At 42.8% G+C, this 25924-nt stretch overlaps 1 protein-coding gene across 5 annotated transcripts; it reads right to left on the reverse strand.

Annotated features, from left to right (window-relative positions):
• Positions 1–1604: 1604 nt before the first annotated feature.
• Positions 1605–23420, reverse strand: PTPDC1 (protein tyrosine phosphatase domain containing 1). 5 transcript variants are annotated; one of them, XM_056501681.1, is made up of 11 exons: positions 23330–23420; positions 20679–20749; positions 11373–11465; positions 8590–8761; positions 7819–7899; positions 7481–7599; positions 6574–6711; positions 4700–5904; positions 3821–4006; positions 2955–3065; positions 1605–2173 (listed from the first exon to the last, which is right to left on the reverse strand). In XM_056501681.1, the coding sequence occupies exons 3-11, from the start codon at positions 11455–11457 to the stop codon at positions 2057–2059; spliced, it is 2214 nt and encodes a 737-aa protein (XP_056357656.1). In that variant the 5' UTR covers positions 11458–11465; positions 20679–20749; positions 23330–23420; the 3' UTR covers positions 1605–2056. The 5 variants fall into 5 exon arrangements, with proteins under 5 accessions (XP_056357656.1, XP_056357655.1, XP_056357654.1 ...); XM_056501680.1 differs by having other exon boundaries at positions 23325–23420; XM_056501679.1 differs by lacking the exon at positions 20679–20749 and having other exon boundaries at positions 23330–23376.
• Between the last annotated feature and the right edge of the window lie 2504 nt (positions 23421–25924).

Genomic DNA, 25924 nt, shown 5'->3' on the forward strand with positions numbered 1-25924 from the left:
CTGCCTTCAGGGCTGTCACGCAGCAGGAATGTTCCAGCAAGAATAGGCATTTGTACATTTGTGGTCCTAGTGGTCGATCAGAGAGAAAAGCCAGATTTGGCAGACTAAACTTGACTGTAGGAGAGGGACAGCTCAGCAGAGGGCCTGGGGACCTGTGGTGCCAGCCAGTGACCGGGCACTCACACACAACTGTCACACTTTAGCTGAGAGGGTATAAAAGTCCAGGGGTTCCTTGTTCAGGGTTCCCCAGAGGCACCAGCTAAAGCTGCCACTGTTCCACATGATAAAATTGTTTTAAGGATCCAGAGGTCTGACACTCTGCTATGGAGTACATTCCACATTTCCAATCTTTAGGGCATTTGGGAGCTTTTGATTTTGCTTTGCACCCAAGATAAATAAACTCCCGAAAGTGCACAGGTAACTCATTTACCATTTCCTCCTTTTATTTTCAGCTGATTTTTATATTGTTCTATTTCTCTGCTACCTTGTCCTCATCTTTCCAAAATTCCTGTGCTTGTTCAAGTTGTAAGAGTCTGGGGTGGTGCAGATATTTTCTTTTGTTCTCTAGTAATTTATCCCCAGCAATGGTGGTGACCACACCCATTTAAATATTGCAAAAACCTAACTCGGGTGTGAATCACTTAGATGTGTGAGATGGCAGAGCACCAGAGCAGGCACTGAAGAAGGTGCATTCCGTAGATTAGAACATGGTATTTGATTTTAGCCTGACTGCTAATGCTAACACAGAACTGCCTCTTGTGTTGCCTTGCCTCTTTGCAAAGCTGGATTTGTGTTTGTGATTCACATGTGATATTTTCCTTTGAAAGGCGCCTATTTTAGGATGATTCTGCCTAAGTAGCTGTTTTAATTTGAATTTGATATAAAATCATCCAACAGTTGAGGCATATATAAATTACCTATATTTCACAGTGGTCTATTTTGAACTCTAAATGTTAGTCATTTACAGAAATGAATAAAAATATTTCTGAAAAGGATAGATTCTTGTTTAACTACTTAAATCTACCAAACTGGATGAACTGTTCATTCTTCAAACTGGCATTCCAGTCCAGATACTAAGGCTGTAATCCAATACTGTGTTAGGATGATGACCCAACTGTTTCTGTTTTGTTAGATAAAAGTGCCTCTGCAAAGTGTATTGCAGCTAGTAAGGTTTTGATTAATGGTTTTTAGCACTATTATATTACACTTCTTTATGTAACTATTTGCTGGATGTAAGTATGGACAGAATCATATCCTTATGAAGATTTCATGATGAAGTGTTTTTTCACTTAAGAGCAATAGAAGTTTAACTAATAAAGTAAAATTTTATTCAAAGCACTTAAAATGCCTCAATCACTTTTCTCTTAAAAATAGTTTGAAGCTTTCTCAGCCAAAAAAGTGTAAATTAGAGCTTGATGACTACTGCTCAATACATTGCATTTCTCTACTGCAACACCTTCTAGAAACACTTTGGCTATAATTATTTAAGAGATCTGAAGGAAAAATATTGTCTGCTGTCAATAACAGATCTCAAGATCTGTCAATCTGTCCATTATTACTGTTGGTCTTCCTTCAAAATTTCTGAAAGCAAAAGCAGTTTCACAGGTTCAGTCAATATTTATTTTCTGCAAAGTGAAATCAAATATCATTAATGTAAACATACGTAATACATAAATATTAACTCAATCCATTAAACCTTTGCAGATCATGGCACTGAACTTATGGCAATCATGTGACTTGAAAATAATGTTTCTTGCCAATAACAGAGCTTTCTAAATCAATAAACATGTCTGAGAACAGGAGAACCCTTCACAAGATGAAAAATCAGTACCTGAAACCAAATGCTACAGAGAATGGTCACATGGAGCTGTTCTTTGAAACTGTGTAGACTGAACAACTGCCACTAAAACTCCCACTAAAAAAATAAAATTATTTGTTAAGAACTTCTATGACATAAAGTTAGGTAGATCATGCCAGGTAGCACAAAATACAGTAGCTGGAAAATGCAAAATAATTTTGTAGGCCCATCTAATGCTTCAGCAGAGCTGTGTAGAAATCAAGAAGGATTCTCTTGTCCTTCTTTAATCCTTTTCCTTTTTTCTTCCAGTGCTTGTTTAAGTACAGTTTTCAAGGTATTGTAAACATATGGCCCATTCTCAGAATTGAAGCTTGTCTAATAAAAGAGAGAAGTTTCAGATCAGTTGTTAAAGAGATGCCATACAGCAAAATGCAAAGTAGATGCAAAACATTTTAAAAAATAGCTTTGAGATTTATCAAAGAAAAGATGTGGTTTTGATGGAGTGCTTAATGCTAGTGTTTTCAGTTTTATGCTGACTAGACTTTAAAGCAGAAGAAGGAGAGATGTGGTGATTTTTTTAATAGGCAGATTTTCAAGAGATGAGGAAGCAGCACGGTGAACATTCTGTTCAAGCTCAGATTTCATTGGCTGAATCTGAGAAGAAATCTGAGCTGAGCAATAGCTTCACCTGTCACTGGATGAGCCCAAAGTAGTTATTCACATCCTGTGGTACAGGCCTAGAACAGAACTGACTTGCAGTAATTTCAGAAAATTATTTAATATGATGGAAAGACTTTACATGGTGCAGAATCTACCAAAGCCTTTAGTAAGCTACTCCCAGTGATTAGTCAGTGTCACCCTTTAAAATTATCTTTTCCCTAATTTGAAGATGTCCGTGAACTAGCACTGGTCCAGGGGGAAAAAACTGAGATTCCAGGATTAATGCTGTAGTGACAGAAGTTAATTTGGTTGAGAATATTTCCAACCCTTTATGTATGTGATTATTATAAAATGTAAACTCTAAAATAAATAAACTTCACACTGAAGTGTGAAGGAATTACTGTAGCCTTTCTCACAGAAGCCTCTCTCTGTTGATTGATTCATGATTTAAACCAAGTAAATACAATATCATGGACAGTTATTTGGGATTACTTGCCTTAGTAAAAGCTTTAATAGCACGAGCAAGTAAGGCCTCCTCCACATCAGCTGGCAGCACTTGCAGGTTCACCACACAGTGTAAAATACAAAGGATGGTCTGACACTGCTCCTGGTGGAGAAAAGGAACAGCAGCTCATTAGAAGAAATATTTCCATGAAAAGCAGTTTAGCACTCAGATTTTGTTAACTGCTATTTAAACACCAGATTGTGGTGTTTTAACCTTCCTGTGCTGAAACCTTCATGTGCAGGAGTTGGTGGGGAATTCCCACCAGCCTAAAGAGCCTCTGCATAATTATTTCAGTCACAATGGGAAAACTCATCTCATGAGTGCCACAAACTACTCCAGGAATTCCTTGGAATTTCTGGGAACTTCAAGATCCCCTCCAAGAACAGTAGCCTTCCTGTGAATAATAGGCATAGGAATGCTGAGATTTGATCTTTTCAGCCTAAAATGCTGTGCATGTTCAGGGCTCTTTCCCCACTTTTAACCTCTCTCTGTCCTTCCAAGTCTCCATCACCACTGGAAGCTGGCAGAGAGGCACCTGAGCAGTGCTTGCAAGAAGGAAGGAAGGAAGGAAGGAACAGATCTTTGTGGCTGCTCCTTCCCATCCCATTTCCAGCTCAATTAACGGGCTGGAGTGTCTATTTCACAAGCAGCCTGCTCTAGGTAATTCTGTCATCTAGGTAATTCTGTTTTGAGCAAGACACTTGGACTAGAAGATATCCAGAGATATCCAGAAAACTCACACAATTCAATGCAGAATGAATTCTCATTCTGATTTTGAAAGAGACTGAAGTGGCTTTTTTTAAAGTGCAATTCCTTTGCCTAAAGTTAAAAAATGAATTGCCAGATCCAATATGTACCTTTCTCAGCAAGTGGAGTGCATTCTGGGATTCTGTGCAATTTTTTGCCAGCATGTCAATATCATCTTTGGATAGAATAGGTTCTTTCAGCTGCTCTATCCATGACCACATCAAGCTGCAGAGGATGAAAGGATCTCTCTCGGTGCAGATTTTATCCCAAGCTCCATCTCGAGAATTCAGTTCTTTCTTAAAACAAAAAACCAACCACACAAAACAACAACAAAACCAAAAACAAACAAAACTGAAAATGCATCATCCATTTACCTTTGCCAACATTCTCTTTGATTGTAGCGGTATGTGGCTGCTTATGTTCCAACAAAAAAAAAGACTTAAGAGTTATAAAAAATATGTATTTTTTTTTCAGGATATCAACATTAATCAGCAGTAATACAAGTGATTCTTTAAAATAGGAAGATGACAGCAGCAGTGCAGCTGAGAACCTCCCAATACTGCACTGGAATACATAAACCAGCTTTGCATTCCAACTTCAAAGCAAATGTTGCTAAGAGGATTTGGGTTTGAGGATAAGCAATTAAGTTTCTACTAAATTATTTTACTGTTACTCACTAATCCTCTGATTAGTTCTGAGAAACTTGAACCCTTAAAACCTGTACTACTTCTATGCCACCAGCAGCCACATTACAACCAGAGATAATGGCATCCATTTCCCCCAGTTAGGAACTTGAACATAACCAGAACCTCCACCCTCCTGCTACAGACCAGAATGCGTAGGTGCATTTTGCCAGCCTGTGAAAGAACTGACCCCGGACCTCATATAAACTGCTATCCCAATGTGCCATTTCAAAGCTTCATGGGGCATTTTTGCCATTCCAGGAAGTCAATGAGGTGAAATATACAGAGCCCATAGTTAAAAATTACCTGCCACATTTCTACCTTCTGCTTCACTTCATCCTCTCCCAGAAATTCATTTATATCTGCAAGTGCTTTGGCTGCCAAAACTCTTCGGGCTTCCAAACTTAATTCTGACTGCAGAACAATGTGTGGAATTGTCTCTGACACCTCCCTACTACCCTGGCTTTCATATCCAATGGAAAAGTTCCCTCTGGAAGAGGAAGAAGAAGAGTCAGAGTCCTCAGAGAGATAGACTCTCCTGCCATATATATTGGTCTTATAATCCTTCCTGTGAGTAGTCTCATTAGCAAAGCTGTGCCTCGGCATCTCAGGTTCCTTGGGATTGTAGATGGACGCAAGGCCTGAGGAAAAGGTTCTGCTGCGTTGTACTTCTTTGGTAGAGTTCCTTCTGTGATAGGAGCCATCCCTTCGTCCATCCAAACTAAATCTCCCTTGACTCCAGAACATGCATGTGTTACGCACTAATGCTTCTTTGTTTAACTCCAGCTGTGGCTTTGCCTCACCTGTGGCAGAACTTTCCTCCCCACTGTTCTGCTTGGCTTTGTTGTTCGCTAAGATCTGAGCAGGCACTGTCCAGGCAGTGTCATCCTGTTCTAAAAGAAACTCAGCTCTCCTTAGGTCTGACTCACTGTAGCTCAGACGCCTTCTCAGATGAGTAAGAGGCTGAAGGCATTCGACATTCCTTCTTTTACAAAAGGAATCACATTCATGTCCCAGGGAAAAGTGCGAGTCCTGGGTGTCGAGAGCAGAGGAGTGGGTGTGAGACGAGTCCGACGCGTCGCTGTCGTGCCTGGCCAGCTCCTGCTCAAGCTCTGTGGATTCCAGCTGGGCCACGGTCTTCTCAATCTCAGCTGAGAGATCTGGGATGTCCAGCAGCTCTGCCTCTATCACCTGTCTGTTCTCAGCCAGGTCCAGCAGCAGCTTGCACACCAGGTGGACGAGTTTTGGCACGTACTTGAGGTGCCTGCTCTCGTAGCCATGGAGCAGGTGCCTCTGGCGAGTCAGGTACTGGGACAGGGTGACCGCGTGTGCCTTGGGCTCACAGCACGCAAAGACGTTGCGGAGGGGGACCAGGAACTGGGAGAACTCCCTGACACACAGCAGCTGCCCCCGTGTCTGGATGGAATTTGGCCTTTTGGCTCTGACAAACAGAATCGCTTGGTCAGCGCTCATTCTGGTGGCAAAAACTAAGTAGCAAGCTATTAGAACACCTGGAAAATACAAAGACAGGATTACTGAAGGAACTGTCAGACTAAAACAAATGCTCAATGGAAATACGGAATAGAGGTTAATATAGGTGAAGACACAGTGTCCTCTGCTATGTGATGCTATTACTTAAATGCAATTGCCTCTGAAGAAGCACAAGACAGTGAAGCCCTGCTCACTGCACTGCACTGGGAGCTTCCCACAGCCTCTCCAAGAGTTCCACCATTCACAAACATGGGAGCAATAGGGGCTTCTATGGGAAGGGCACAATCAAAAAGGACTTCACAGAAGCAAGTGAAATTTTAGGTGCTCCACCAAATCTACCTGATGCAACAGTGAGTGGCAGGTTTGTGAATGTATTACAAATACTGGACAATGAAAGTGTACCTGGGGAATTTTTCCCCTCCAAAAGCAGCTGTCACATTTGAATGTAATGGAACAACTATACAGAAAAAAACTTTTCTAGCCTTACAGGTCTTTGGTTTTATTATACTAAAACTGATCTCCTCTAGCCACTGAGGACATTTGGACACAATAGTTTAGCACTTTTAACCATTTTATAAAGGCCCATCTTGCAATGACACATAATCTAGCCCAGTTCTTGCTGGTTTATAACCAGAGATGGTTGGAGTTACTAGAGGAACCCTGATGCTGCTCCTGCGCAGAGCACATACCTGTTCTCCCAAGTCCTGCATGGCAATGAACAGCCACCCTCCCCTCCTGCAGGGCAAAAGACATCACCTTTACCATGTCAAGGATAGTCGTGAGAGATGCCACTCCGTAATCCTTCCATCCAAAATTATAAAAATAAACTGAAATAAAAAGAGAGACAGTGATTTTCTGCCACACCAAATGTGAAAGGTGTAGTATTATTTGCAGAGGAGAGATTACTAAGAATTACTAATAAGAATTATAGCACTAAAATTGCATAATAGAGCTTAAAATCTGACTACATCTTGTTTGCAAGAGATTCTTTTCCCATTTCAGTGTATGCTTGCTATTGAAACTTAATAGATACATGAAGCTAGCTATAGCAAAGATTTGTCAAACTCAAGTTCAGCTAGAATGTAAAAGGTGTAACAAAACTGTGATTCATGCAAAATTACTCGGCTATATATAGAACGAGGGCAATTTTTTCTTTTCAGAAATAAAAGCACTTCTTCAGTCAGCAGCTGCTTCTTACAGAGAGGCACTTTCTCTCTTTTTACCATAACATGAAAATACAAAAATACGCTCAGGAGCAGTGTCCTCACATGAAATAACCTTTTATAGTCTAGGTAAGAAAACATGAGTGTACCAGAATTTGACATACCATTAATGGCTAAGATATTTGTGAACACAGAAGAAAAAGGTAACTGTTGTCCTTCCTTTAGAAACACCTGAACACAAACCCTCCATGTCTCTCTGCATAATACACAGTCTTCAAATATGTGTTATTTGTATTTCATTGTATTTGCCAGGTTTCACGTTTTGTACAATGTTTCATACACAGCTGCATTTAACTCACAGGAATTCAAGTAAAAATATCCTTAAATGCCAAAGTCAATAATTAAAGAGGAACAGCAGCAGGAGGGAACTTACTGCCAGCCTCCATAAAGGCTTCAGGAAGATAGGTGAAGCCGCTCTCCTGCTCCAGGGGGTTCCCACAGCTCGCATGCTCCCCAGGACGCTGAAGGTTAATTATGGATTTTATGCCACATCTTTGGGAAGGAATAGATGAGTCAAAGTATTACAGGCAGCCAAAATCTCATTATCTCTTATTTTCTGAAAAACACATTTATTCCTAGTGGAGAATAAATCTTTACCTGTAGAGCGTTAAAATGAAAGGATCTTTATCAACAATCCAAATCTACGTTGAAAGAGAAAATGGATCAGGAATAACACCAGTAATACTAACAGTAAATGACTGAATTTGTTACCTTTCAAACTGCTCAATAATGTTGTACTTTTCAATTAGTTCTGTTGAGGGTCGAGCCATAGCCAGGATATTATCTGTTATCCTGAGAAATTAGAAAAGTAATTAATAATGTTATAATGAATAATTTCCTGGGTACGAGTCTTCCAAAATAAGAATACCATTATATTCAAGAACGAGACAAATACCTTGGTGATTAATTAGAAATTAGTTTTAAAAATTCTACTATGCCATAGTGTTAGTGATAAATCTCATTAAACTGATACAGATAGAACATTACTAAAAGACAATTACTGGAACAGCTTAAATGCCAAGACATAAGTAAAAATTCCTGTGAATAGAAATCTGGACCAGATCCCTGTTTGTCCCTTTGAGGTTTGTAAATGCTGTTTAAGCATTTGCTGTTAGAAAAAAAACCAGTAAGAATGCCAAGATACAGTTTCTTGCTGCACATGAACACCCTTCTGAACACATGCCCAGATTATTTCATCTGCAGAAAATGCTTTTAATTTTCAATTCTATTATTAACATGTTTAATTCATTGGCGTCCTAATCCTTAGTAGTCCAGAAGAGCTTTTTTATAATTCATGACAGACAGGTATTTATTCCTTTGGATCTGAACCAAACCCACTGTAAGTCAACAGGAACCTTTCACTATCTTCCCTGAGCTGTGTATGACAGCCACTACACGAGATAGATGAAATGCTCGTTATGTGTTACACTTAGCAGCTGATTTTTAGAAAGGCCAGCTATTTTGCCATGTTGAGCTGCTCACCAGGAAGAGTAGAGGCCCTTGAGAGCCTGCTCGTGCTCAGCCCAGCGCGTGGGGTTCTCGTACTTGCAGGCGCGGCCGCCGCAGGCCATGGAGCACTGCATGTGCCCGGGGATGACGTGGCGCAGCCGCTCCCCCACCTTCGTGTACTTGGCCGTGGGGCGCCTCGAGCCCCCTGCGACACAGGCAGAGAGCCACGTTAGCCAGGAGCCCACTCAAAAGTACCAGTTCAGCCGCATGGCGAGCTCACAAACACAATCAATACGTGCAATATGTATTTCAAGCTCATTGTTCTGAGGGGGGAAATTGCTTGCATTACTGTCAGTTATTTTTTCTGATGAAGTTATAAGTCAGTTTGCAGCTGAGAAAAGTCACAGTCCTCTTCAACCTGAAATCTAAAATAGTTAACCATGTCCTTGGAGTATGCATGAATGTCTGCTTCTGTTTTACCTGTTGTTTATAACTGTTAGAGTAAAAACCATGTATTAACACCTGAACAAAGAATCAGTGAACAAAATATAAAATACAAAAGACAGGAAGAAAATTAAACCCTACTACTTTATCCACACGTAAAAAATAAAGTTAACAGAACAAAAGTATAGTAATACAAAATACCCAGAACAGACAACAGTCTCAATGACAAGTACTTTACTTTTTTTTTCGGGAAAAGTTGCATCCAGCTCCTCGGGGCTGAGCGACGACAGAGCCACCATGACCCGGTGCGTGGATGAGGAGAGCAGCTCCACCACAGAGCTGCGGCGCCGCTGGCTGAGGCGGAGAAGGGGGTCGGAGGAGGAATGCCTCCGGCCCTGGAAGAAGTGACTAAAGATGCTGACGGCCGAGCGCCTGCGGGGGGAAGGCTGCATGGCTGTGGGGCCCGAGCTCCGCCCGGCACCGCTGCCCGGGGCGCTCTGAGCGCAGGGCAAGTTGCTCGGCGCTCAAGTTGCGGGAGCGGAGCGCAGCATCCCCGAGCACGCTCGGCAGCTGGTCCCCGGGCTGAGCTATCGCCATGGTAACGGAGGATGCAGGCGCTGCTGCCAGCCAGCCCCGGGCTGCTCCTTTCCATAGGGATTACGTCTGCTCGGGACAAACTGTTCCACCGCTTGATGAAAATAGTTGCATGTCAAGTAGGTAATTTTCAAAACGCGCTGGGAACAACCAAAATGTGTGTCATAAACAATGGGAGTATTTAATTCCTGCTCAATAATAGGCATTCAGAACTCACTAAGACACAAAATACTCCATTCAACAGAACAATCAAAATGTAGCTGGAGGCTCTGCCTCCTGAGATCTGTAAGGAAGCACATTATACTCCCCCACCTCTTGGTTCTTCATTCCATAGCCACCTCTCCTCCTCCACTTCGCTACTCCAAAATGCATCATTAGCTGTGTAATGATTGGGATTAGTGTGTTCCTGCTGAAATGCTTCAGTACATGATGAATTGTAGACTGTTTGCCTGAACCATTCACATCTTCTAACAAAACACAAATTGTTATCCAAAACAAAAGGCTGGGGTTGTTTTTTTTTTTTTCAGGGCACAGCTTTTTTATGAAGCAAAGCTGTTAACGCTACAGCCTGAGAGAAAGCAGATCATGATGAGGAGAAGGTGTATCAACTGAGTGCCTCAGGCTTCTGAAGGTAGGTATGAGGTGGCAAATTGCCTCCCACTTTGCTTCCAGTGTGCTGAGCAGGAGAATGAGGTGGCCAGAAAGATTGCAGCATTCGGAAAAGCAAGTGTGTGCAGAATGGATTATAGCCTCTGTCATCACAATCTCAGTGCATCAGACTGCACTGAAAGGGGAAGGTTGGGGAAATCAAGAAAATCCATTTTAACTTTATTAATAAACAAATTAATCCCATTGCATTTTCCTGAAATACATATGTGTTTTTTATACCATAAAACCAGTAACTTTTACAGAGGAATTTGCATAAGAGGAAATTCCCTTCTGGGACAAATTCCCCAGGCAAAAATCTGCTTCTTCCAGGCACTGACCAGGAACTGAGGGCCTGAACTTTGACTGCTGCTGCCCAGCTCTTACAGAGACATGGCAATGTTTGCTGTGGGTACAGGCCTGAAACATCAGCAGTGATATCATGTGAGGAAAATGTTCAAAGCCTTGACTCTTCATTCATCAGTGGAGCTGATATCAACAGGTGAGAAAACATGCAAATATGCTTTTATTTTGGGGGTTTGGTGGAAGACAAAGGAGATGAAAAAGGCTATTTCAAGTGCTACCTATATCCAAGAAATGTGAAAAATGTTTTCTAATTAAATACATTCCTTTCTTATATTTAATTATTTTTATTTTCCTCTTCCTAGAAATTATTCAGTATATATCAAATGACAGCGGAGATAGAAGTGAGGGAAAAAAAACATTATTATGTTCCCACTGAATCTAGCAGGTTCGCAAATGTTCGCCCAAAATGGTGAGAAAGAATTGCATCCTGTAAAAGTTGAAATAATAAGAAAGGGGAGTTTTGTTATAGGCAGGTTTATATTTTCAGAGAGCTAGGCAGTTTCTCAACACAAAAATGGCATAGTTTCTTCCATTAGGAGATCTGATACAATGAAAATTACAGAGAAGATCAACATATCACCATGATATGTTGATGAAATAATGCAGTTTGGTTTGGTTTGTTAGAGACATTTTAAGTTTGTAAACATGGACAAAATTTCTGGGGTTTTTTTGGTTTTTTGTTTTTTGTTTTTTTTTAATTCTGTGGGTTTTTTTTCCAGAACTGTTTTTCATTTATTGTGAGTGGCACCTCAGAGAGAAATTCTTACCTGAACTCATATTTGCCAGATACACACTGCTCTCTATCAGTGAGGAGTATGGTTGCTCATTTTGCAGCAAAACTCCTGCAGCCATTGCAGTACCTGTAGAAACAATAAAATATGCACTGAAAACCTGCAACAGAAGCTCCAAAATAGCAGAATAAAGCCATGTGCTCCTGATTATGGAGTTGTTGAAGGTTTGGGCAGTCAGGCATGGGCTGGTACTTGATGGACAGATTGCTTCCAGTCCACAGGCCCTTGCTGCTTTCTTTCCCTGCACTCTTGGGGTTTTGAGTCACATCTGTGATGATTCACCTCTAACAAGAAAACTGAACCCAGGACTCTCTCCAGGCAGAAACAGACTTTTTCTCTACTGTTATTTCTAAGACAAGGTAGGTCCTTCTTTGAAGACCTTCTATCTGACAGAAAGATAAAGCAAGTACAAACACAGTAATCAGTCACTGTGGTGTTTAAATAAATCCTTTATATGGCTCTTGAGTGGAAATTCTTACTCAGTATAAGATCACCCTTCTCTTTCTCTTATCTCTGTAGGAAAATAGCTGCAAGCATAACCAAAAAAAAGAGCATTTTTTATACCAAACTAAGCAAATCTCTGCTGCATCACTAACTATAGAAACTTTGTTAAATAGGCAAAACCTTGGGTTCCCAAGTCTGCAAAACCAGTATTAGGATTCAGCAGCATATACAAGGTTTTAAAAGACAGATTTGCTAAAAAAAATACAAAAATGGAAGAGTCCTGGGGGGATTAGGTGATACAACAGGCCTGTGTGGTGCTAACTGCTGCTGTTCATTGTCCAATTTTTATCTCTAATTCTGCATAATTATTTTAAATATTAAATATAAAATTTATTCATTCATTCATCCAGATATTACATTATCTACTACATACTTAAATAAATTATTCTTCCAACAGTGCTAATGGACTTTATTCCACAAAGTCACCCAGTGCAGCTCTGTTCTTTTCAAGATGCTTAATGGTGTGTTGTTGGGTTGATGTGGCCAGGAATGTGTATTCTATCACTATTTGTTGCAGCCGGGTGGGATAGTGATTTCCTTATCTCCGTGGCAAATACTATCTGCTAATGGGCCATCTTTAAGATAAGGTGGGACAATCATCTTTATCTTTTCCACAACCCATCTTCCCTCCAGGAAGATATCATCTGCTGCTGGGCCATTGAGTCCCACTGTATGACTGATAAAATTACATCATCCCACTGGGAGATGCTCCAGCCAGGGGGAGGAGCCAAACATTTCCTACCTAGATAAAAACTGAGATTTTGAACAGCAAGATTATCTGTCTTTCCACTGGATTCCAGAGGAACACTGGACCTTTCCACATCATCTCTGGGCCTTCAGAGGAAAACTGCACCTTCTTCAGGAGCACTGCTCCAGCTGAACCACATCTGTCACTGCGGGAGGACTGTAGCCACCATTTAATTGGAATACTACCAACACCCTGACTGACTGACAGGGTGTCAGGTTGTATTCTGACTCTGTCAATGTTTTAGGGATTGTTCTTTGTAATACTGTATTTCTATTTTAATTTTCCTAGTAAAGAACTGTTATTCCTAATTCCCATATCTTTGTCTGAGAGCCCCTTAATTTCAAAATTATGATAATTTGGAGGGAGGGGGCTTACATTCTCCATTTCCAAGAGAAGCTTCTGCCTTTATTGGCAGACACCTGTCCTTCAAACCAGGACAGGTGGGAACAGATCACAGATCCACATTAAGAACCCTCTCACAGAGCTGCATCAGCCCTCTCAAAGGCATGAGAATTACATTTGTCAGTGAAAGACAAAAAGCCTTCTGAAACTTCAGAGATGCTCAGAATTGCATCTCTAAAGAAAGTACATTAAGAAGAATATGAATTAAGAATATTCTTAAATAAAGATAAAAGAGTATCTGGAGCAGTTTCTACTCAGCTACTTGACCATCTGACTCTGTATTTTGAAAAGTCTTTATCCTTTAATAAAGTACCTTCATATAATTGCATTCTATTTGGAGAAGCTCCAGAACCTCTATTTTTTTTTCAATGGACTTCAAAATCAGTAAGTGATGGCTTCCATTATCAGAGGAAACATTGTACCTAAAGAAAGAACTTAATTTTATCCTCAGATTTTCTTTTTTAGAGTTAATAATGCTAAATTAACAAAAACTGTTGGTTTCTATTTCTCAGAAAGTTCTCTTAAAAATTCTTAATAGCTTGTCCCGACAACATTTTTTAAAAATGTCATACTGACAGCAGAATCACCACCACTATTTAGTTCTCCTATTTCCTTGTAGTCAAGTGATAAAAAAGAAGAGATGAAATATCAGGGATATTTATATAATCTAAAATTATTTTCCTTTTTTTTTTTTAATGCAGAAATCATGCTAACAACTTTTCTTAACTGGAAAGGGATGATATGGAGGTTAATGCAGAAGAAAATATACCTAGAGTATTACGAAATACTAGCAAGATTCTTCTAACTGGCAGAGGTGAGCTCTGTGTTTCATGTATACTCCAAATCCCTAATTCCTGTGCTGCCCACTTGACTTGAATATTTTGTCTGTGCCTTTCAGTTTGCTAAACTTGACTGACAGCTCAGTGCGATCAATGGGAGCCATTCTGGGAAATAATGTTAGTAATTTTGTGACTAATGACTTTGCTGAATTACACTGCACTTCTTCACACAGATGTAAGGTGGTAATTTGGGACAGGTCAGTGCTGATGTTCCTGTAGGGGCATTACGTTCCTGCACCGATAAAAAGGGTGCTAGAAGTAAAAACAGTGCTTAGGTAAAAGCAGCAGCTGTCTCCTGCTTCGCCTCTGTACCAGATATTCTTGGTTTCTAAAGACGTTCTTCAGCGTTTTGCTCATCCCGTGAACTCTCCGTAGTTGTGGAAGGCACAGCCTGGAGCGCTATTCCAGGTCACGGTGCCATGAGCTGCCTGAGGATCCGAGTCACGTACCTAGGGGCAATCACGATATCGCCTTAATCAGCTCTGCTCCATTATCTCTGCCGTGCATTCCTATTGCCATGACAGCAAAGAGGCCATCCCTTAATCCTGCTCCCTGAGCGAGTGACAGGAACGGTGTCTCTCCTGCGGTACAGTCCTGTCTATGTCCCGGTCCCTGAGCGAATGACAGGAACGGCGTCTCCTACGATACAGTCCCGTCTCTATCCCGGTGCCTCCTGCGGTGCAATCCCCTCTCTGTTCCAGCACAGGCAGCGGTGCCATCCAGCGACTGGGAACATCCTGGCTCCTGACACCAAACACCAGGAAATGTGCCTGAGCTGTAGGCTGGCAGAAGGGAAGAGAAGGACCACCCTGCCCAAGGAATCTCTTGGAATCCCCATGCCAAGCGCTCGGGATATTTCAGGCGGTCTCCTCCAGGCGTGGGTTTGATCCGTGCTTTCATGTCGGTAGCAGTTTTGAGTTGCCTTTTCTTTCCCCCACTTTTGAGCTGAACAACTTCTACCAGAAGGGATTTTTGTCTCCTCTTGCACTTGATTCACATGTTGCATTTGGTAACACGACAGCTGCCGCGTCCCACTCGCTGCAGCACACATGCAGGGGTGGCTTTCCTGAAGGGGAAGCAGTGTGGGCACCTTGTGCCTGCCGCAGGTGAGGTCGCTCCATGCATCCACCCTCCCCTCACCAATGAAGCCTCTTGCCCACGGCCATTTCTTCTGGAATAAAGGCACTGCTCTTTGTAAGGTCACAGTGGAGCAGCAGGGGGCAACGCAGGCAGCAGGACAGCTGGACATCGGGGATCCCAAGGAGCAGTTCCATGCTCCTTCCAAAGGCCACCTTCCACAGGCAGCATCCCTCACTGGCTCTCAGGAGCTGTCTACAGGACCCCAGCAAACCAGCAGTGGGGTTTGCAAATTAACAACTCTGCCTTGTCACAAAAAACATTCCTTTCTGATATTTCAGGATTTGGAAACCAGTAGCTTCCAGTGGCTGGGTTAAATTTTTGCTCCAGACTAAAATGACAGAAGCAATGTCCATTATTATAGCAGCCAAGAAACAATTTTACAGCCAAAAAGTAAGGAGACAAGAAGATGCTGGTCTCGCTCTGTCTTGACAATGAGGATGGTTATTTAATAAATGTAATCGCTACTGTTTACTTTAGAACACGTTTTCAAACAGAGAGAAGAGCTTGCATTCCCATCTGGAAGGATTCCAGTTAGGGCAGTGTAGCTGCCAGCATGGACAGTAATCCCATTGTAAGGCTCCCGCTGTGCCCCTGTACACCTATCCACGAATAGTGAGGGCCCAAATCTTTAATTCCTGTGGCCTTGGTAAACAAGGATGCCACAGCAGACCACACACTTAAAAAGATTACCTGTATGCATTAGCAGGAAAAGATTTTGGTATGTTTTCCATTTTAAAATATCAATATATGGGAAAAATTATTTAAAACCCCAAATATATTCATACAGTAGAGGCAATGGTAATTCTTAGGCCTGTCACATGAAATTCAGAGGTTATTCTTACTGTTTTCTTGTCTTCTAAAGTGAATTTGCTCTCTCCCTGTTGCAGTCATGTGTAAATAACTACATAGCAGCCACACTTTTAAAGGAATATAGTCAGCTCACTGCAGGTAGGGGTTAGGGTAGCTTATTACCTAAGCACTTGGCTGACACCTCTAAAATTTTCTGTGGCCTAATTCAGCAAGTACTTGAGAAGCTTTGCTTTTGTGAGCAGTCCCACAGAAGTCAACAGAATGTCTAAATATAAAATCACGCGGGATAAAAGTTTCACTGCCAAAATGCAAAATCCTGTAAACTGCACTAATGGAGATGTTTCAGGCAGATAACTAAAGATAACTTTGATGATTAAGACTAAGTAAAAATAGGATAGTGTAGTAAGAACTGGGTATATTTAATGAAGTGGTTAAGAGCTACTAAATTATAACTTCGTCTCTCAGTTCAGGCTTTGAATCTGATGCTTTAAGATTGGCAGATTATGAAAGTTTCTAGCAAAAAATCTTCTAAATTGGCTGAGACATGGTTAGTCACTGGTACAGGAAGCACTGGTAAATGAAATTGTGTTTTAAATTACCACAGAGTATCTAATTTTAACATTGCCTGGAATAACAAAGCATTTCTAAAGGTTTGTAAAAATGATAACTGGGGGGTTTTGCTAAACCTGATTATTATGATTAATGAAACAAGATGCAAAGGTTGCTGTTCTAATGCCAGTACCAGTGAAAAAGTTCACTGGGAACAGATAGCTCATGAATACTTGAGCTACAATTTAAACATGGTCTGGAAGGCAGTTTTAGCACTCAGCATACATCTTTCATCAGGCATACACCTCAATTCCCAAGGTGTTTAAAAAGCTCAATTATTTAAAATTTGAAATGTTTACTACCTTTAAGCAAACTCCAGAATACTGGAAAAGCAAATGAACACATGGATAAAGGGCAGAGAGAAGACTAGGTAAAAATGTAAACAAATTTTCATATAGTTCAGTTATACACTATTTACACAGCAGAATGATACTACAGCTGCTGTGAAACTCCAGGGGTTTCACTGCAACCACAACATATATGTTATTTCTACATCTTTTACCCTCTTTATGAAAAAAATACTTCTCACCTGTCTTAGTAAAAGGTGAATGCCATTTCATCATTTGATATTTACAGAGGACTCTAACTGCTTTTGTGTAGAAAAGAGAATATAATTCATTAAAAGATTAAGTAGGTGCTGGTTTGCTGATTCAGTGTTTGCTGTTCGTAGATTTTTTGACAAAAATAGCAAGAATTTGCAGTCAAGCTAAACTGATGGACAAGTCTCTCAATTGACTTGCCCCTTGTTATTTAAATCACCTTTTTCTGTGGCAGTGCTAACATAAGAGTTAACAGAAGGTATTTTAAACTACCTTGAACAGGCTGGCAGGCAGTAATTACTAGAGAGACTCATCAAGGAGATGGCGTAAAGTGAATATACTAACTGTTCTACAAACAAAAATGGTGGCTCTGAGACCTTGATCATGAACATCATGTTTATGAAGAGACTCAGACTCGTCACACTGACAACATGCAGAAGAATGAAATACTTGTAATTGTAATTGTCAGCATTCTGACAGCACTCAGAAGTGCAAGTTCAAAAATTATCTCTATTAGAGAAATTCTTTTTAAATCTAATACAGTCAAAAACCATAGCAAATTTACATGAGTTTTAATAGTTTTAGTAATTTCAGTGTAACACCTTACCTGTTACCCTGCAAAAAGAATGAGTGAGTGCTGATCCATTCATTGCTGCAGTATCAGCCACAAGAAATACACTGCAGGGGAGCGTTTTACAGAGGAGAAGCTGAATGAATTCCCCTGGTGTTTCCTGTGGCTAATGGGATCGGGATGGTAATCTGGGAGGAGCCAGCAGCGATCTTTTCTTAACCTAAACTGTGTGGGGAGTGCCTCGGGGGCTATGCAGATAATCATCCCTAAACTGCTTTCTGCATCTGCCTGGCCTTTAAAGGGATTGAGGCAAACAGGCCGCACCAGCCTGGTGTTCTAATAACTGAATCTCCCAGCTCTGCTCTTCCTGTTCACCTCATTTCCTATTAGAAAAACGTAAATAGCTATTTATTTGTGTGTGTCTACATGCATCACACAAATAAACACAGAGCCACAGAGAGACTTTGTAAAGTGAGATTAATACAGTTAAACTGATACATTGATTTTGAAATGCTGTGAAAAGAGAATTAGATATAAATGTTCCATTGTAATCTGGGTTTATCATTGTTATCTGCACAAAACATTTTTTTCTTATACAGTAAAAGCACAGAATGTCACTGAAGTATTTTTAGTGAGTATAAATTAACTGCATTAGAAGTAATATCTCAAAACCATAACAAAAATAAGTTCATATAAATATAATCAACTGTAATCAACTAAAAGTGGAATCAACTAAAACTCAAATATTTTGTTGATAAATACTAGATAAATTAAAAATGTAAATAAAATAGGATCCATTATCTTATTCTATCCTACAAATAGATCTTATCTCCAAATCAATTTCAAGCACTAAATATCAGCTGACAAAAAAATGGGCTTTTATCTATTCCTATCTCTTCCCTTCCTGTCTTATTAAAAAATCCCTACCATTCGTGAAGCTAGCGATTAATTTAAAATACCTCCCAATTATTTAGAAACAAAGTATCCTTAAAATTAAAACCCAAACCAAACCATTGTGTGATTCTAAGTTTGTGGGGAAAAAAAAAAAAAGAAATAAAAATGGGACTTCAAAAGATTTGTACACAATTTGGGAAAAGCCACTAAGCTACCTTGGCTACTTAAAAACCTTAACAGATAGTGGAGCCTAAAACCCTCTTTTGCACACCTTTCTTTAGTGTGCTGGTAGAAGTTTCAATTTCAAAGGGGCTAAGCAGCCACAGCTTCCCCAGCCTGCAGCTGCAATTGGGGGGTTCAGAATGTCCAAAAATGGATCCATGTGTGTTCCCTGGATGCCAAGAGCTGGTGTCCAGTGCCACCAGATGGTGTCCAGGGCCAGGGGGACAGGCACACTGACACACTCACTGGTGTGCTGGTGAGAGCAGAGACCCAGCAGAACAGTGCTGACTTCCTGGGAATGACAGACCTTCAGCACGAATCTGTATTGGAAATGCAATACATTGGGATAGAAAGAATCAGAAGTCAACTAGAATGAAATATATGTTGTACAGTGAAATAAATCTGCTCTTTCCATTGCAGCTTGGTTTGAGGGTTGCCCTTGGTTACTTGTTTGGGTCAATTCAGGAACAGCCCCACAGCAGCACTCCTTGGTTTCACATTGTTCGCTCACTACAGAAGTGGCTCTAGAAATCTGAATCTGTGAGTTATGATAAAGGGACACATGTATTTTCCAAGTGTCAGCACACAAAAATGTGTTAACGAATGGAGCATCTGGCAAAACATTTTGTAGGAGGAACTGGAGGAAGCTGCCATCATTTTAGTTGACTAAAGAACAAAGAGCAGCTTCAGATAACTAATAAATATTAATTAAATTCTTAATATAAGCATACTCTTTGGGGAAAGTTCTGAATGTTTGAGAAGCTGTCACTGACAAACCTGTTTTATTTCCATGTGGGTAATATAACACTATTTACCTATTTGATTCTAGAGGGGGGTTAATCCTCGGAGAGTTTGGATTCCTGGTGCAACAGCCTCTGCTTTGCTGTATGCACTTGTGTCAGAGCTTTGCTGGCTGCCCCTTTATCTGTTCCTACATTTGTACTCCTCTGTATTAATGTATTAATGATACATTGCTCAACTGGGGAACAAGTTTCTTCTAGTGCTCTGCAGAGTTTGGCTAATTCTAGGCATCAGTGCCCAACATGTTTGTCCAAACAGGCTGTGTCACTGTATTTGAGTCAAGACAAGTTAGCTTTGTGCTAGCTGAGGGTGACTTTTTGGCAGAATTAACCAACAGGCTGAAATAATTTGCCATTTCCAATGAAGAATACACAGAGTAGGTGGGATGCTAATGACTAAACTAGCAATCTTCATGTCTCTAGGCTTGGCATTTTTCTGTTTCAACAAAATGAAGAATCCCAAGTCCTCTGGAAAATCCTGCTGAATTGTGATTGCCATTTAAAGATACTAACAAGGGTTTTAGGTAAGTAGAACAGGATCACCAGCCTTCTGGCAGCTTATTTCTCTTGCACTGCAGGAGCTGCCTCATGGCTACTTCACATGAGACGTAGCAAATCCACCTGTCCCATGACCTTAGATACAGGTTTATCAGATTAGGCAGGTAGAAAAGTATCTAAATTGCCTCATTAGAATGTCTGACCACTGCCTACACTGCAGTGTTTTCAGTGGTACATAGAGAGAATCCAAACATCACATTATCCTAAAACTTAAAGATGACTGAAACCTAAGATGCATTTTCATTTAATACAAACTGTGTGTTTGGATTCCTAGCTGGCTTTGGGCATTTCCAGCTTCTCCTTTTGCTTTTTGCTCTTCTCATAGTTTGGATCATAAAAATCAATATATGTTGCTTTCTTTTCAGCCTGTATTGAAACACTGCAGGGAAGACTTTAGATTTGTGTAACTTTACAACTGTATACATGTTATTAAAGACTTTAAGTTCTGCTTTTAGATATTATATATATTTATATATATACAGATATAATTTTTTCTGTCCTTTAAGCATATGGCTGTACCACCACAAATCAATCACAAAACCAGAGTCAAAGCCTTCGGCAGACCTCAACTTTACCAGCAGTGTTAAAGTTGTGAGAGAAATGTATACATTTAGCTGCTTAATGAGATCCCACAGCAGGAGCCCACCTGTGATCCCTGTCCTCTTTCATCATCTCTACTTCTGACAGTCTCTCTTTTCTTGTTGGTTCCACTGTTACCTAAAATTGCCAGTAAAGAACAAAATGTAGTGAAATGTTGGGTAAAGGCAGCAGAAAAATATGAAAATTCTAATTCGAAAGACAGCTCCAAAACTGAAGAATTGTATCAGGTATTATTCACAGGTCATTCAATGGACTTACAATGCAAAATGTGACTACACACCTAGGAAAACTACGTAAACTAGATCTAGCTAGAAACAGGAAAGCTCTGATTTATGAGACAACTACCTTCTCCATGTCAGATTTCCCAGTTCCCAAACAACTCCTCTCACTTATAATTTTACTGCTATTACACAAAATAAAAGTCATAATGGTATAACTGGATTTACAATGAAGTGAAATATTTACTCAAATATGTGGAAAAAATGCTTTTCAGGTCAGTTTACATGTCCAGTCAAGCAAGGACATCACAAGAGTGGATTACATTGCTATTTATATCTGAGGTGACACTCTCACAGCAGCTGGCCCTGCAGACTGTCTCTCTCTCATTCCATCTTGCCTTAGACATGCAGGCACTCTCTATGGCTCACATAAACTACTGCTGGAAACAAGAGATGAAGAAGTCACAGAATCCCAGAATGGTTTAAGTTGGAGGGACCTCAAAGCCCATCCAGTGCCACCCCTGCCATGGCAGGGACACCTTCCACTGTCCCAGGCTGCTCCAAGTCCCATCCAACCGGGCCTTGGGCACTGCCAGGGATCCAGGGTCAGCCACCACCTGAATCACAGCCTGAAAATGCTTTCAAGCAATACAAAACTGCAAATACATTTATTTTGTACACATTTTGGGATTAATTCCTCCACAGATGTAGAGCTCAGTGTTGCTCAGTGGGCTGAAGGACTCCCAAAAATACGTCTCTGAGAAAAGCAAAAGCAAGAGATCTGTGCAAAGAGAAAACACGGAAGTCTAGATTATTAATATTTCAGGTAACTGATAATCTTTTTGTTATTCCACTGAAGAGTGTACTGACACCCTGTAGCCAAAAGCAGTAATAGCTACATCTAAAAGTTACTGTTGAGTGTGTGGATTGACTATGCACTGAGATCCCTCAGGTGGGACTGACTGAGCTGCGTTTTTCAGGGTGATTGAGTGATGATTAGAGGAGAGGTAAAAAACACTACAAAACATGCAGACACTGCTGAGAAGGAGAAAATCAGTTTCCATTGAGTTACCCTTCTGTCCTCTCATGGTCCTCTCTCTCCCTGACATCTGTGGGCCTTTGCAAAAGTAAAACTACACTGATCATTTATTATACTGAAAGCATTTTCAGGCTGTGATTCAGGTGGTGACAGCCCCTGGATCCCTGGCAGTGTCAAAGGCCTGGCTGGACACTGGGGCTTGGAGCATCCTGGGACAGTGGAAGCTGTCCCTGCCCATGCATGGCAGGGGGTGGCATGGGATGCACTTTAAGTCCCCTTTAACCCCAGACCAGCCTGGGCTGCTGTGATTCGGTTCTGTGACTACTCAGCAGCGGGTGGTAGAGGGGCTGCGTCACCGCACATCCCCCGGCAGACTACAGGCGGTTCTCGGCCACAGCTCATGCCGGGCACGGCCCGGAGGCGGCCGGAGGAGCCCGGCGAGGCATGCGGGGCCGCGGCGGGGTTTCAATCTAAACGGAGGGGGCGGGCCGAGCGCAGGGCTGCTCGCCAGCTCCGTGTGCCCGGCGGGGCTGAGCGCTGTGAGTACTTCGGGCGCTATGTAGCGCTTGGAGCGCTGTGAGGGCCTCGGGGCGCTGTGAGGGGTTCGGGGCGCTGTGACGGGCTGTGAGGGGCTCGGGGGACTGAGGGGCTCGGAGCGCTGTGAGGGGCACTGGGCGCTGTGAAGGGCTCGGGGTGATATGAGGGGCTCGAGGAGCTTTAAGGGGCTGTGAGGGGCTCGGACCGCTGTGAGGGGCACCGGGCGCTGTGAAGGGCTCGGGGTGCTATGAGGGGCTCGGGGAGATGTGAGGGGCTCGAGGAGCTTTGAGGGGCTCGGAGCGCTGTGAAGGGCACAGGGCGCTGTGAGGGGTTCGGGGGACTGAGGGGCTCGGGGCGCTGTGAGGGGCACAGGGCGCTGTGAAGGGCTCGGGGCGCTGTGAAGAGCTCGAGGAGCTGTGAGGGGCTCGGGGCGCTGTGAGGGGCTCGAGGAGCTGTGAGGGGTTCGGGGCCCTGTGAGGGGCTCGGGGCGCTGTGAGGGGCTCGAGGAACTGTGAGGAGCACAGGTCGCTGTGAGGGGCACAGGGCGCTGTGAAGGGCTCGGGGCGCTGTGAGGGGCTCGGGGGTCTGTGAGGGGCACCCGGCGCTGTGAGGGGCACCCGGCGCTGTGAGTGGCTGTGACGGGCTCGGGGCGCTGTGAGGGGCTGTGAGGGGCTGTGGGGGGTTCGGGGGACTGGGGGGCTCGGGGCGCTGTGAGGGGCTCGAGGAGCTGTGAGGGGCACCGGGTGCTGTGAATGGCTGTGAGGGGCTCGGGGTGCTGTGAGGGGCTCGGGGGGCTGTGACGGGCTCGAGGAGCTGTGAGGGGCACCGGGTGCTGTGAATGGCTGTGAGGGGCTCGGGGGGCTGTGAGGGGCGGGACGGGGCGGGGGCGCGGACCCACCTCACCTTCAGGGCCGCTCGCGCCGCTCCGCCGGCACCGCCCCGCCCGCTGCGCATGCGCGGGGAGGCACCGGGGACGGGGAAGGCGGGATCGGAACAGCGGGATCGGGATACGAACAGCTGGATCGGGAACGGCGGGCTCGGGAACAGTGGGATGGGGATACGAACAGCTGGATCGGGAACAGCGGGGTCGGGAAAAAGCTGGACTGGGAGATGCGGGATCAGGATCGGGAAAGGCGGGGTGCGGGGAGCGCGCATGCGGGATGGAGGAAGGCAGGAGCACGGGGAGCAGGAGAGGGATGCCGGGGAGGGCTGGGAGCGTATTCGGGCGAGGCGGGGTCGGGATCGGGGAAAGAGAGCGGCGGCTGAGGATCTGGGGCAGGAGTGTGTGTCTGTGTTGTGTCCGCGTGTCTGTGTTTGGGTGTGTCTGTATTTTCACGCTGTTTTACTGACACGGTTTTACTGACATTGGGTTTTAGTGGTCAAAGGTCGGGAATTCAACTGAAAATGTCCAAATGTCCATGTTTTCCAGGTGAATGGTGCCTACAGGTGGAGGTGTGGTCGCACTGACACCCCGAAGGTTTAGCTTCATCCCCCTGCATGTGTTACAACTCAGTAGGGATTTTATGGAGGTGATGCCACACAGACATCAATCAGGGCTTTGAGAAGCTTAGCTGAAGTTTTTTGATAGGCACGAAAGGCATTTAGGTCTTGGACGCAGAGCAGAATAGGTTCGTAATGGTTTATTTTAATACTGGAGTTGAATATACAGTTGCTGATTAAAGGAGGAGCGAGAGCTATAAACCTCTGCACACATCAGTGAGCTGGGCTGGAACATCTGTCTGAGGGTCAGCAGGGTGTTCTTGGAGTGCTGCTAACACGCTTGGGAAGTCTAAGTTGTGGTTTTCAAGGTACTCGCATATTTTTGGCAGTGTTCTTTGTCTGTCTCATTAGCCACATTAGGACATTTACACCTAGAATTAGTGTCCCTAGTATATAAATTACTTAAACACTAGCAGGGTTTACATACTTTTAATTTACATTTTATTAAAGGTAAAGAAAGGTTTGGGAACTTTGTGGAAATGCTGAAAAGAATTCTATTGCTCCTTTCTGCTAAGCTGATGGAGGTGTCAGCATAGGAGACACGAGGCTTTTTTCTTAAAATGTGTCAGTCTCATTAGTACTGAAGTGTCTTAAATATGTCTTGATTTTTGGCAGCATAACATATTCCTACAACTATATTGATTTATAAATTTAAAAAGTTAAGAAGGTTGTGTGATTCTTCCTTCTGTCTTCCTCTAAAAGGTCTGAATAGAGTTTCCTGTATCTGCCTATGAAAAAATGTTATTAAAATTCACAAAGTTTCATTTTTTAAATAAACTGCAGAGCGCAGATTAAGTGTTCAGTCCCACAGAGTGAGATTTGTGCCTTTGCCATCAATTCTCATTCTCACGTGTTTAGGGTTTGGCTGGCTTGGGGTTGGAAGGCTGAGCATGGCTGTGATCACACCATGTGATCTGTTCCCAAAATTTGTGTTTATCGTTACAGAATTACATTAATAAACAATCTTTTGCATGCTTCACAAAAAATTTGTAAAATTCATTGAAGGAAGCACAAAGCTTTCTTTGTTTTGTTGTAAAGATGCAACCACAAAGGCATGAAAATAAATGCTGGCTTTGCTCATTTTTTGTCCGAAATAAGGAAGAAGTTGAGGTTTTCACCACAGCATGTCCTTGGTTGGGCTCGTGGTGCGACTGCACAAACACTTGTGCCTGTGCAGTGCTGCAGAGGGGGCAAGGCTGTTTCTGTCACAAGCTGAGAAGGGACAACCCCTCAGGACCATGGCACAGAGAAATCCATGCTCCTGGAATGCTCAGAAATGCTGTGTTTTGAATGATACAGGGTTTTTACTTCCGAGAATGAACCAGAACCTGCAAAAACCTCAGTGAGGCTGTCCATGAGGTGCAGGCCCCCAGATACAGCCAAGCAAAGGAGCTTTTCTTGGTGAGAAATACTCCAGGGATGAAAATGGGAAAGGGAGGCTTCTTGCTTTCCCAGAAGTGTGGCTTGGGGTCGGATGATGATCCTGGGAGCACGATGAGTCTGTCAGGCCAAGTTGGAGCCTGACACTGAAGGAACAGCTCCAGGGAAACAGCCTGCCACTCCAAGTCTGCACAGACCTTTCCTGGCTGGAGCTGATTTCACATCAGCCCCTGCCACTGTGTGGCAAAGGACCACGGTGCACCGCTGCTCTTCCAGCTCCAAAACACTTCTTGTAAGGTTCTGCCCTCTTTCTGTGTTCCTGGGACTGCTGGGGGCAGAGGGCAGGATGTGTTTCATCTGCCGTGTTCCTGAGCTTTGTCTCAGCTGGGTAGCTTGGGAATCCCATGGGTTTGGCATGGTGGTGTTCTGCACTGTGATGTTATCCCAGCACAAAGTGTGCTTTGGAGACAGGTTTTCTGAGCATTTCCCGGTTCCAGCCAAGCTGGTAAGTGAACAAATGTATGGGGATAATCCATAAAGTGGGGTATGAAACCTTTAAACTTTTGTCTTCATTTTTTTGTCCAAATTGCTCAGGTGCCTTCTTCCCTTGCACAAGCA

Source organism: Oenanthe melanoleuca, chromosome 12, assembly GCF_029582105.1.
Source record: "Oenanthe melanoleuca isolate GR-GAL-2019-014 chromosome 12, OMel1.0, whole genome shotgun sequence".
Lineage (NCBI taxonomy): Eukaryota > Metazoa > Chordata > Aves > Passeriformes > Muscicapidae > Oenanthe > Oenanthe melanoleuca.

What these genes read in the sequence shown, in the direction of transcription:
- PTPDC1 (XM_056501678.1), bottom strand. Translation starts at nt 9,452, where the DNA reads ATGCAGCCTTCCCCCCGCAGGCGCTCGGCCGTCAGCATCTTTAGTCAC. An exon ending in AGAAGGTAGAAATGTGGCAG is followed by an intron (nt 4,007 to 4,699) that starts GTAATTTTTAAC and finishes TTTTGTTTTAAG; the next exon opens with AAAGAACTGAATTCTCGAGA. An exon ending in CTATTAAAGCTTTTACTAAG is followed by an intron (nt 2,174 to 2,954) that starts GCAAGTAATCCC and finishes CTCTTTTATTAG; the next exon opens with ACAAGCTTCAATTCTGAGAA.